The 12,847-nt window shown below is 51.7% G+C and overlaps 1 protein-coding gene across 1 annotated transcript; it reads left to right on the forward strand.

The window, feature by feature from the left end:
* The first annotated feature begins 2,544 nt into the window (after nt 1-2,544).
* PRRG3 (proline rich and Gla domain 3) lies at nt 2,545-12,207 on the forward strand. Its single transcript, XM_033201684.1, has 4 exons — nt 2,545-2,633; nt 5,170-5,207; nt 6,374-6,533; nt 6,882-12,207. The coding sequence occupies exons 3-4, from the start codon at nt 6,474-6,476 to the stop codon at nt 7,407-7,409; spliced, it is 588 nt and encodes a 195-aa protein (XP_033057575.1). The 5' UTR covers nt 2,545-2,633; nt 5,170-5,207; nt 6,374-6,473; the 3' UTR covers nt 7,410-12,207.
* The last annotated feature ends 640 nt before the right edge of the window (nt 12,208-12,847 follow it).

Raw genomic sequence — 12,847 nt, forward strand, 5'->3', positions numbered from 1 at the left:
CACAATTCCGGCTCTGCAAAATGGGATTTGATACAGAAATGGGGGCAGGTAAGAAGGCAATGAAGGCCTTCTCAGCCCCAGCCTCTCCAGTCTCAGCTTTACAAGGCTCTAGAGAGCACCAGCTGTGGATGAGGCTCTGTGTGAGATGCTAGGGACACAGGAAGAGATAAGGTCCCTGGCCCCAAGAGAGGAGGCAAGTGTGCACATAAGTGAGCTACCAAATGAACACAACGCAGCTGGATGCAGGCCAGAGCTGATGCACATTAAGCTCACACTTAAGCGCCAGGCACATTCTATATGATTAGCTCCATTACCCCGAGCAACGCTTTGAGGCAGGCACTGTTAGCATCATTCCCATATGAAAGGTAAGGAAACCGATATGCAGAGAGGTCAAATCACTTGCTGGAGATAATAGAGCCTACTATGTAGTACTGCCAAGAGATGCAGCAGGCAGTATGCTCCAGAGGCACTGCTATTCTGCCTCCCCCCCACTTGCTATCCTCCAAAGCCCCCATGTTCATAGTCTCTGCAGATAGTCCTTAGAGTGGAATGGTGGACTGGGATGCGGGGAGGATCCTGCAAAACCTCACAGTACAGATGTCATGCACACTGTGTGGGAAGAATGAATGCAAGTGCTCTGGGTCCACAGTGGGAGGAAAGGCATTCTGGGCAGTGGGAAGTAGAAGTAGCCTCATGTTGCTGGAGCCAGAAGCTAAAGTTGGAGTGCCAGGAGGAGGGCAGAAGCCATAGACCCTTGTGCACATACTGAAGAGCTGCTTTTTCAACAGTCAGGTGTACAAGGGTCTATGCGGTGTTAAGATCAGGATGGGAACATGCTGGTGGGCTAGGAAACTCAGGAGGTCCGTTCCAGAAGAGCCTGTGGAACTCTGCCCCACAGGCTCCGGGGGCATGGGAGGAAGGCCGTAGAAGAGCTGCCCTGGGTAAGAAGATTCCTGCAGCCGTGGAATAGCAAGCAAGCTAGGCAAGAACTTAACAGGAGGCAGAAATGGAAGGGAAAGCACCATGCGGGGAGAGAAATGTAGGGGTGGGCATCGGGGGAGCTAGGGGAGCTGGGCCGTGGGTGTTGGAAAGGAGGCGGCCTGTGACAATGAAGACCTTCTCCCACCCTCTTCCGCCCCCTGGCAGGGCAGGTGGCTAACACCCGCCCTGGGATAGGGGTGGGAGTGGTTCTGGAAACGCCTTCTGAGACTCATTCCCATCAAAAGCAACACTTGGGGTGGAGGGAGGAAGAGGACGCCAACACCAGTGCCTGGTCGGGTTCTAGAGGTGCAGAGAACAAAAAGGAACCCTGAAAACCCAGCATCCCCTTCTTGGAGGAAGGCTTTCCTAGACCCAGAGCCTCAGCCCACTCGGAACCCCCTTGCCCCTCTCTTAGCAGTCGACCTGTCATGTGGTTCTTCCTGGACTAGTGTAATCTCTGCTATGCGTCTTTTCCTGCCATGCGAAACCTCTCACAGTGCGGCCTCCAAAGGAGCCCCCATCTAGCGCTCCTTGCAGGCCCAGAAGATTCCTTCTCCCCTTACTGAGCCTTGGTGTTTTCCAAACCCATTTCCTCCTTCAACTCGCTGCAGCCTCACGAGGGAGGCAGAATTCTCCCCATTTCTCGGACTTTGCAGGAGAGAAGCCTGCCTTCCCAGGGCAGGGTGGGGTTAGGTAAGTGAGGAAGCCAAGGTCACCCAGTCATTGGCGGAACGCGGCCTCGACTCGGCCCTTCTTTTGCGGGCCCTGTGGATCCCTGGCAAGGCAGGCCTAGGCTGCAGGCTAGACCCCTCTCTTTTCGGCGGCCCCAGGAGCCGGGCGGGCCTGAATGGCAGGTGAGCCCGGGGTGGGGGCAGGACGGGGGTTGGGCTGCGCAGGGACGCCTGGCGCGCGGGCCTTGAGAACGGCAGCCCAAGCTCCCTGCTGCGCGGTATCTTCCGAGGGCCCACGCCTTGGGTCACGACTGGACCAGGGCTTTGGCCAAGGGTCCTCTGTGCGCCCGAAGCCCGCCAGTCAGGCCCCGCCCCCCGGCGGCACGGGCGGGGGCAGGGGCGGCGCCGGCAGAGTGGGGCGCGGGCGCGCTGTGCACGGTGCGCACCGCCGCCCCTCCGGCCCAGCTTGCCCGCCCGCTCTCCCAACCCGCTCGGCCCACTCCGTCGCCCCCACCCCTCCTTCCTCCACTCGGCCAGGAGACCCGGCGGCCCGGTGCGCGGGGCAGCGCGACGATCGCGGCCTGGCGATCGGGGCACTGCGGTCGTGGCGCGCGAGGCGCAGGGCGCGAGGCCAGCCCTGGCGCGGCGGGGTGTGGGGGGCGGGCAGCTGCGGAGCTCCCAGAGGAGAGCAGGGGCAGGCAGGGGGTGCCGAGGTAATGGGCAGGGCCTGGGCGCCCGGCTGCGAGGGGCGGGGGTTCCAGGCGCACTTCGGCCCTGGAGGGGCAGGCGACAGGGTACCCGGGGCGGTGGGAGGGCAGCGGGGAGGGGAGGAAGGGAGGGAGGAGACGACTGGGCCGGACCGGGGGCTTGGCCGACGGGGAGCAGGTGGGCGGGGACAGGGCCCCTGCTGGAAGAGGCGCAGCAGCGAGGTGGCGGGCTGCGTGCGCAAACAGGGCGGCCGCCTTCTGGGCCCGGAGAACGGTGAGGCCATTTGGGTTGGGTGTCCCAGTCCCGAGGGCACGGTTCAGTGTCCAGGGCCAACGAGCTGGGCCCAGGGCATTGTTGGAGAGGGAAGAGCTAGAGGCCTGGCCGGGCCAAGGTGATGGGGGGGGTCTTGAGCAGCCCCGGGAGAAGAGTGTTGCTGGGTCAGGGCTCTGGTGTCCAGCGAAGGTGGGCGAGGACAGGCACTTTCAGGGCTGGCCTGAGTGGAAAGGGACAAGGGGCCCCCAGAGTTTGAGTTTGAGCATAATTTGGGAGTTGTCGTGTCACTGGGTGGGTCGATGAGTCATGCGATTTGGAGATCACGGAACTGTTTCCTGGCGATCAGTTCTGAGGGATGGAAATAAAGTCTAGGGTTTGGAGAAGTGGTTTGGAGGCCATGTGTTGGGACACCAGGTGCTCTGGTGGTCACCAGGCTTCATGTGAAGGACTTTGGGAGTTGTGTCCCAGAGGGCTGAGATTCAGAAGCTTCAGTCTGGGGTGGAGTTAAGCAAGGTCTTTGTGGTGGCCAGTTCCCTGCCTTCCTTCCTTTCCAGGCTGTCAGGATTCAGCTGTGTTCCTGTGGGGAGTGGGTTAAAAATTCCTTCCGCCTACAGTCAGCTTTACAGTATCCACCAGGGGCAGGAGGGACATATACATGTATGGCTGCAGCATCATTCTCTGTCGTGGAGCCCTCACGCTTGCTTCCTTATTGTTGCCATAGTAACTGTCTATTGATGGTATATTTATAGGGGAAGAAGCAGGGGCTACATTTTGGGGAGGGAGGGGGAAGAGGCCTCATGGCAGGCGGCAGCAGCAGTGAAGGTGGCTACAGAATTGCTAATGGAGTGGACCATGCCGTGGGAACTGTTTTGGGGGGGTTCCTGGCTCGACTGAAGCTTAAAAATGAACTGATGACTTTAGCAGATGCATCAGGATAACATGTATTCGGGTCTATGATAGGTGTGACATATAGCCATCTTTGACCAAGGTTGGGTGTGTGGGGGACAAAAGATGGATATATATAATCTATTATGTAAATTTTCCACATTTTTTAAAAAACCACTGCAGTTTCCTTTGATAAGCAATGCAACATATTTTTCTCTCTTCCCTTATTAGTTAAGACTATATACATTCTTTTCAAACCCAGATACAACAGCTCCATTTTTCTTCAATCAAAAAATCCTTGCCATGAGGCATACTACATCCACACCCTCACCATATAAAGCTCAGCTATCCATAATGCAAGCATAATTTTGAGATCATATTCCATCTTGGTTCTGACAAACATTGAGGGCCAACTGTCTCACAAGGCAGTCCCATCTGTTGGCAAATTCACATGTTGATAGTTTTGAGTGGGATTGTTACAGGGTTCAAAAGAGAAAGCCCCTTGATGTGGCTTTTCCACAAATAGGTGTCAGATTTGCTGTTTTACCTTTAATTTTCCTTCCCTCCTTCCTTCCTGCCTGCCTTCCTTCCTTCCTTCCTTCCTTCCCTCCCATCTTTCTTTCTTTTCTTTCTTTCTTTCTTTCTTTCTTTCTTTCTTTCTTTCTTTCTTTCTTTCTTTCTTTCTTTCTTTCTTTCTTTCTTTCTTCTTGTTCTTTCTTTCTTTCTTTCTTTTTACTTCCTTCCTTCCTTCCTCCCTTCCTTTCTCCCTCCCCTTCCTTCCTTCCTCCTTCCTTCCTTCCTTCCTTCATTCTTCCTTCCTTCTTCTTTCCTTCCTTCCTTCCTCGCTTCCTTCCTTCCTCTCTCTTTCTTTTCTTTTCTTTTTCTTCTTTCTTGCTTCTTTTCTTCTTGCCCCAAACTGGAGTGCAGTGGCGCAATCTCGGCTTACTGCAATCTCCGCCTCCCTGGTTCCAGTGATTCTCCTGTCTCAGCCTCCTGAGTAGCTGGGACTACAGGCGTGCACGGCACCATGCCCAATTAATTTTTGTATTTTTAGTAGAGATGGGGTTTCACCATTTTCTGGTCAGCTGGTCTCAAACTCCTGACCTCAGGTGATCTGCCCACCTCAGCCTCCCAAAGTGTTGGGATTACAGGCATGAGCCACTGTGATAGCCTAAATTATTGATTTATATCCCAACTGTTTGCCAAAAGGATTAGGTGACATATTAAAATGCACAATAAGACACTGAAAACATAAATAGAAAGCTGTATACCACATCACAGGAGAGAAGCATATGTGCTTAACAGCTAGGCTTCCAGTGTGCCTGTACTTGACTGGCAATAGTGACGCTGAACTTCCTGGCAGCCTAGGCAAAAAGGAGGGCTCAATGGATTCCGCAGTTCACGTGTCTTGCAACCAGTTAGTCATAAAACCAGAGCTTCTGCCTGGGGAGGGGAGCAGTGGGGTGATTGCTCCCAGATGTGGACAGCTCAGCAAGGGCTCCAGAATGTGTGTATGAGTGGGCGTGTGTGTTGCGGGGAGGGACAACTTTTGACCAGGCCAGTGGGAAGGGGGCACATCCCAGAGCCAAGAGGGTTCCCTGTAAATTTCTAGATGTGGTTTCACTGCAACTTTGCTTTTCTCTTACTCCAGAGAAGTGAGACCCTGGAGCTGAGGAAGCATCATGGCAGGTGAGTTTTTCCAGATCCGGGCAGAGCCGTGGAGGGTCATGCTTAGGGGTTCATGAGTCAGGTTTCAAGTCCTTCCCAGCTTCCCTGCCCCCCACCCCCCAAGTGGCCCTGTAGCCATTTTCCAAATAGCTGAGTAGCAGTTTTGCCCTCTCAACACTTTGGCTCCCTTCTGGAGCATATGTCACTTGTAGATGTGTACGTACCCAGACTTGCCTGAGTGACACTATGTGACAGGCCATAGGACCTGGGAAGGGTGCTTGCCCATGCCAAAGACATGCCAGCTTGGGCATCCAGGGGAGTTGCTTTACAGGGGAACCAGGAAGTCCCACCTCTAGGTGAATAACAGGAGCAAATGTCACCTCTTCTTTCATCCTTCACAGTCTCAACTTAGGCTTATGTGGGTGCAGAGCTCAAGCTATTCTGGCCAGCCTGGTTGTAGCTGGGTCTCTCTCTCTGGAATAAGTACATATGCGCAGCATCCAAAGACGGTATTGTAGGGGGAGTCTGTGCCCTGTCTGTAAAGGCTTAGACTCTCCATCTGAACCCTGCTACTTCCCATCCCCAGAGGTGCTCTTAGGCTTGTGTATGCCCACTTGTCTGATCTAGCCCAGGCTGGCTTTGCATTAGGCTTTCTTGAACAAGACTATTGATGCCAGACAACCTGGTGGCACAGGTGGATGTTCAGGTGGAGGAATGCCACCCTGGTAGAGTCTTCTAGGATTATCTGGTATTAGTTCTACCAGTATCAGCCTTAAAGAGGAATACATTCTCATTGCAAGGGCTCCAACTTTCAATTTCAAGGTGATGCGAAAGATACTGGAGATTTAGTCACTGAAGATTGCCTACTCATAGTCTTATTCTTTGTTGTTCCTGTGCAACGTGCACTTTCCTTGCAGTTGGCTCCCATTTTCTTCCATGTAACCAGGGGCCTGAGCCTTGTTGGGGCCATGGTATTCTAGACAGGTGTATCATGGCAGCATAGAATGTCAGCCTTTCCATCCTTTTACAAAGGGCTGGCCATGTCCTTTGATCAGAAGCCTGGTGTCTTGCCTGCTCACTCGGCCTTGTTTCCCTGCATAATTATGCTTCAGTTGCTGGGCTGGGCCTGGTTTGAAGGAGCCCCTGGGCATCTCCCATTCCAGGCCTCAGTAGGGCTCTCTTTTCAGTGTTTCTGGAGGCCAAGGATGCCCATTCGGTCCTGAAACGATCCCTCGTGCCAATGAGTTCCTGGAGGAGCTGCGCCAGGGCACCATCGAGCGAGAGTGCATGGAGGAGATCTGCAGCTACGAGGAGGTCAAGGAAGTGTTTGAGAACAAAGAGAAAACGGCATGTACCACCCTGGGACAGGTTCTGGGAGTAGAAGTAGCCTCAGGAATAACAAGAACAGGCCCTGGTAATGCAGACGAGTGAGAAGCAAGGAAAGCCACCCAGCCTAAGGCATAGCCACTAGGGCCATCAAGGAGCAGATAAAGTCCATACAGTCCTATTGCCTGACTCTTTTGGGGTCCTCCTCACTGGGAGCATTGTCCTTTGCCCTTGGTACATTCTGCTGCCTCTCTAGTAACTCTCTGAGACAAGTCAGATGGGGAAGGGTAGGAAGCACCAGACTTACTGAAGGTCTCTGAGCCCACCTGGAGCTTGAGCTTCTTGTAAGTACCCCTTTTTCTTTTGCAGATGGAGTTCTGGAAGGGGTACCCAAATGCAGTATACTCAGTCCGAGACCCCTCGCAGAGCTCAGATGCCATGTACGTGGTGGTACCCCTTCTGGGGGTGGCATTGCTGATTGTCATCGCCTTGTTCATCATCTGGAGGTGCCAGCTGCAGAAAGCGACCCATCACCACCCCTCCTATGCTCAGAACCGGTACCTAGCCAGTCGCGCCGGGCACACCCTCCCCCGGGTCATGGTGTACCGGGGTACCATGCATAGTCAAGGGGAGCCTTCTGGGCACCGAGAGGCAGTGAGCAGCCCCCAGGTGGTGGTAGGGCCCAGTCGGGGGGCCAGGACCACAGTCCGTCTCGAGAGCACTCTCTACCTCCCTGAGCTCTCTCTCTCCAGACTGTCTAGCACCACCCCTCCCCCCTCCTACGAGGAGGTGACTGCGCCCCAAGAGAGCAGCAGTGAGGAGGCCAGCATGTCTTACAGCGACCCACCCCCAAAGTACGAGGAGATAGTGGCCACCAACCCTGGCGCTGACAAATAGTGGGACGTTTATGCCCTGTCCTGGATGAACGCCTCTTTCCGAGGTCTCATATTTTCTTTTGAACTTTTTAAAGACTGTGCCACCACAAAACAGCCTTAGCCTCCTTGTTGCCAAATAATTCCCTAACTGTGGAGTTTTAGGAAGTCAGTTGTCACAGACAAGTGGGGAGGGTGGGGGTAGGGACCACGCATGAGTCAAAGCTCTGGAAGAGCCAAAGGCCAAAGTGCCAAACCTTTTGGGATGACCCCCAAGCCTCCAGCATCCTGTCTTTTCATCAGGAACTGGCTTCTCTTATGCCAAAGGAATCACCCCATTGAGTTGATTGTAACCAGAATGTCCAAAGGCCCGGCCCGGGGGCTGTGGGGCTGGCTGGAGGCCTGTCTGTGTCTGGAGCCCTAGGCCACAGGGGTAAGGGAGGGAAGCCAGCCTTTCAGCACCCCTTTCCCTCCACAGTTCTGTGCTTTCTGTCCTTGCTTATATTTGGAGGACAGGGACAAGGATTGAGCAAAAACAAAGTGAAAAAAATCATGACAATAAATAATGAACACAATAGAACAAAACTCTAGTACCCGGGCCGTCATAGGAGGCCAAGGGAAATTCATCACACGGATCTGTGATGCCCACCTGCCCCAAAACCTGTCCCCACATTCCTGGAAGGAGGACAGGGTGTGTGAAGGATGAGGGCCAGAGGGCTGGGTGGCAGAGTTTCCTCATCCACATTGACCAAGGGGCCCACGTGGACTCTGCCATTCAGTTTCTAGTGTGCTTGTCTCTCCAGACATGTGGACCAGCTGTGTTCAAACCACTACCCACTGGCATGAGCCTACTTTTTGTGAATGGTGCATTGAAATTGAACTTCAGATTGAGAATTTCTCCTTAATGATGGTGCCCATCTCGGGAGAAGATCCTAAAGTGTCCCTTTTAAAACACTTGTGGAGAAGCCCGTGGCCTGGAGTCAAAGGCCCATTTGGGGTTTGCTCTGCTGTTGCCAGGTGCCAGTCTGTTTTCAGTGAGGCTTTGGACAGCAGTAGGGCAGAAGGTACCTGCCCTTTAACTGTCAGTGACCATGCTAGACACTGTTGATACCGCCTCCCCCTACTTCCGTCTCCATCCTCTTGACCTCAACACCAAACCATTTCTCCTCTGTGGTGCTTTAAAAACTGTAGCAAATTTTTGTGTGGTGCAAGAATACATGGCCTGGGTCTATTGGCAATCACAGCAGTTTAAAACTCACTGAGTTGACAAGCTTCTTTCTATCAAAATATCTCTCTAAGGCAGACGTTGGGACTCATTCCTTGAATGCAGCCCTGCCTTCAGGCCACAGAGGACTTCTGGAGGCTGCTATAGCCCTGAGGACTTGCCCTGGGACATGCTTTCAGTGAGAAGGCTTGTGTCCCTATCCCAGTGAGGCCACCAGCTTGGACCACTCCACAGTGTGGCTGGGGTTTTCCATCCTTACCCCTACCTCACAGGCCTGTTGGAGGCTGACTGAGCAAATGCCTGTGAAGTGCTTGGAGTGCCAGGAAGCCAGTGAGGTTTACTTTAGGAAGAGTCTTCTAGAAGGTGTAAGTTGTAAGGAAGCAGTCTTAGCTGAGGCCCTCATATGCCTCTGATGTTGAGTCTCCACTTGGGGAGTCAATCTCCCGTCAGTTGACCCATTCCATCCTCTTGTCCTCCCCAGAGCTCCCTGATGCCAGAGATGCTAGGCAGGTGACATTCTACCTTTCATTCCTTTGTCTTTTCCTCCCCTGGGCCTTCAACATTGCACTCCTGCCCTTCGTCACAAAGGGGTTTTTGGCTTAGAAGGCCCCTGCTGTTTCCATGTTGGGGGACCTGGGGAAACCTGAAGCTCGGGGCTAGCCCTGGCTCTCCCAATATTTCTTCAAGTAGGTGCCAGAGTGTGACCTGGGAGCAGGTGAGAAGAAACTTATCCTAAGTCTACTCAGTTAGCACAGAGCCAGGCATGAGCTCCGCTGATCAGAGCCAAAGGGAGCTTGCCAAGAAATGCCCGCTGCCTTTGGCATCTGAGTTGCAGCTGGGTGGTAATGGGAGAGAGCAGGAAGAAGCCCAAGGCCTGGCCCATGGAGAGCAGCATGTGTCCTTCAGGGACTGAGGACAGGCCGTGGGAAGAGTCACAGGTGGTTGCTTAAGGCCTGTGGTGTTCGGTTCAGATGCTTCATGATGTTCTGCCAGGTGGGGTTGCACCATGGTCTCTGGGATGGTTTTTGCAGCACATTGTAGAAAAAAGACTGTACAGCACACAGCGGCATCACTCCTTGCGGTGCACACTTGGCTTTTACGAATGCCCTGTACATATCTTTTCAAACTCTGTCTTTGTATGGAGGTGGATTTGATACAATGCTAACTCTTTCGTGGCTACATTTTTGTTGTTTTTGGACTGCTATGCGTGTGTGTGTGTGTGTGTGTGTGTGTATGTGTGTCTGTGTGTGTGTGTGTGTATCTAAGTGTGCACGTTGCCTTTTCTCATTGCTTATCTGAAACAATAGCCGGTGTGCAGCTATATTTGTACCAGGAGGGATCCGGTCTGAAAAGAGGAATGTCACCTCCCCTCCCAGGGCTGAGTAGCCTGATGACAGGACCCTGAGCAAGGAAAAGTGACATTAACTATTGGACCCCAACCCCCAAAGTTGTCACTGTTGCCTTCTTGAAAAAGGCTTTGGAAGAAGACAAAGCAGCTCCATCTGCAGGCCTCCACCCTGTGCAACCCCCGCTCACACGCCCTTTTGGCATGATGCCCCTGGCCCAGGCTCCTGTTCTGTGGGCGTCAGCAGCTGAAAGAAATCTGAGCACTCCTGGGCATGTTTTTTTGTTTTTTTTTTTTTCTTTTTGTGGAAAGATGTATGACTATTGACTTTGGGTATGGCAGGGCTAGTTACTTAGATGTTTTTCATTTTTCAAAAAGAAGTCTTTAAAAATTTCTTGAAAGTGACTGTCAGTTGTTTTCAACCAAAAACTTTTTAAGATTTTTAAAAAGAAAAATCGAGATCCTGTCCCTCCCCCACTCCCCATTGCCTCTGGTTTTCAAAATGAAAGCACAAGTGCAAGAGTGGGGTGCACAGGTGCCTGGCGTGTGCACACCACCCGCACAGCTGCGTCGAGCCCTGGCTGATGGAGACACAGTGCTGAGCAGTCAGCCCCGGGAGGTCTGTCTTTCAACTTCCAATCCCACTGCCACGAATGTGAATTCCTTAGGGTGCTTCCAGAAACAGGAGTCTGCCTGATCTGTCGGACATTGCCTTTTTGGTAGCCCGAATATGAGGAATTCAGGACAGGAAAGTGTCTTTTTGTCAAGTAGTCAGAGCCGAATGTTTCCCCTCTGCCAGTGGGTGGAGCATCACAACCCCCAGCCGGAGCTGATCTTTTGACAACCAAATGACATCCCATGAGAAGGAAGAAAAAAAAGTTCAACACTGCCTCTAGATTGCTATTTTGTCCGAGAGAGAGAGATCATGGAGAGAGTCTCACTCACAGAGGCTCTGTCTTTCTAGGAGTATGCAGTGTGCTGTCTCACGTGTGGACACTCACAGTTGAGGCTGAGATGGATATCTTGGCATAGCTGCTGGTCTAGGTGGCTTTTCAGCTTGACAAGCAATGAAGCTCCATTTCAGGACTTCACTGATTCAGAAACAAGCACAGCCCCCCCCCCCCCTGCCACAGAACTCTGCTGATACTAATCACTACAATTAGCTAATTTAAAAGTACAGTAATCAGACTGCTTGCAACTATAGTAAAAGTCCATTAATTTGAAGCCCACTACTTCAGAACTTCGAGAAAATCACAACTCAAGACAATTCACAGTAGCTGTGATTCTGGCTACATACAAATATTTGAAATATTCTTCCCTTTAGCCAATGTTCAGGGTCTTTTGGTAAGAGAAATCCAGTTTTAAATGAGTACCCTTTTCAAAGAAAAGGCTCAAGATATTAAGGATCCCTTCACCGTGCCTTCAGCTTTGCGGTTCAGCACTTCTTGTATGTACAGGGTGATCTCTTGTTCTCTCTCCATTGCAGGGATGTTGGATATTGCAGCCTTTCACTCTACTCCTTTATTTATCCTGTGAATAACATAGTTTGTGAACTGGACTGCAATTTAAACTAATACACGTGATGTATCTTTCTAAATATTCTGTAAAGCAGATGCTTCACTGTCAGACTGGCCGCTCCATCATTCGCCTCCAAATATTCAAACGTGGGAGCTTTTCCTTTCAGACTGTGGGCAGCGAGTCTCTCTCTAGCAAGAATTCCTCTGACAAACATACCCAAATAGCACACCCTCTCAAGCTCAATGCCTCAACAGTTGTTTCACTGTACTGACATCTGACTGCTGAAGAGTGCCTGCCCTTTACCCACTCCCAGCCTTCAGATTTTCAGGATTGGGACAAATCCCCCAGCTGCTTTTGCCTCTCAATCCATCTCCCCTCACAGATGCCACTTTCCCAGGCCTGAACACATCTGCTATTTCGTTCTGACATTGTGAATTTGTGACAGTGGAAACCCTGATTTGTGCAACTGAGCTTATAGAAATAATTACCGTGAAATTGATTAATTTTGGTACCACTTTAAACTGTGCTTGTATTCATGTGTTGACCCTTGTCAGCTGGGAAATCTGTGCATTCAGTAATATGTCAGCATTTCACTGGAGCCTGGGAACAACAGACAAACTCGCTTCTGATTTCTCTCTCTCTCTTTCTTTTCATAATTGTTGAGTTGGCTGTTACATTTTGTCTCCTTCTTTACAAGAAAACAATAATAATAAAGAGCAATGGCATCCACTTGAATCCTGTCCTCATCCATCTGGATCCCTACTGACTCCCAAACTTCCAAGGTGTATGGGTGGTTGTGGGTCAGACTGTAGGTAAGGAAGTAGCCCAAACCAGTCCAGGAGCAGGAAGCAGATATGTCCTGGGTCCTAAAGTTTGTCCCCAGTGTGTAAAATGATCTCCTGACCCGTCCTTCTGAGATGACGTTAGTAAGATCTGTCACAAATCACAGCTAGAAACTTCCTAGTCACATTATCCCTGCTTACTAACAGAGGTATCCCTTGCTGGAAGGATGCCCTGCTTGGTTTCAAAGCTGGGAGAGGAGTGGAAGGTGTACAGTACTCAGGCTTTGCCCTGGCTGGGCTTCCTGAGTTCTAAGGATGGCAAGGGTCAGGGATTGTTCAGAGGGCAATAATGCCCAGCTTCTGCATAGAGGAAACATGGCCTTAGCCCTCAGAGATTCCCAGCTGTGGGTATGCAGAGAGATATAGCCACGGGAAGTCGCAAGTGCTAGTTGTGCCAACTCCAAGTAATGAAAGTAATCTGTCCTTTAATCGGGAAGACCCTGGAAGTGTTGGGATAATGGCAGTGAAATTTGGGACCTCCTTAGAAGACCGAATATGGAGCCCAAATGCCATGAATGGCAGCCAGAGGCCTT

The sequence above is a fragment of the Trachypithecus francoisi genome, unplaced genomic scaffold (assembly GCF_009764315.1).
Source record: "Trachypithecus francoisi isolate TF-2019V2 unplaced genomic scaffold, Tfra_2.0 Lachesis_group6, whole genome shotgun sequence".
NCBI classification, from domain to species: Eukaryota; Metazoa; Chordata; class Mammalia; order Primates; family Cercopithecidae; genus Trachypithecus; species Trachypithecus francoisi.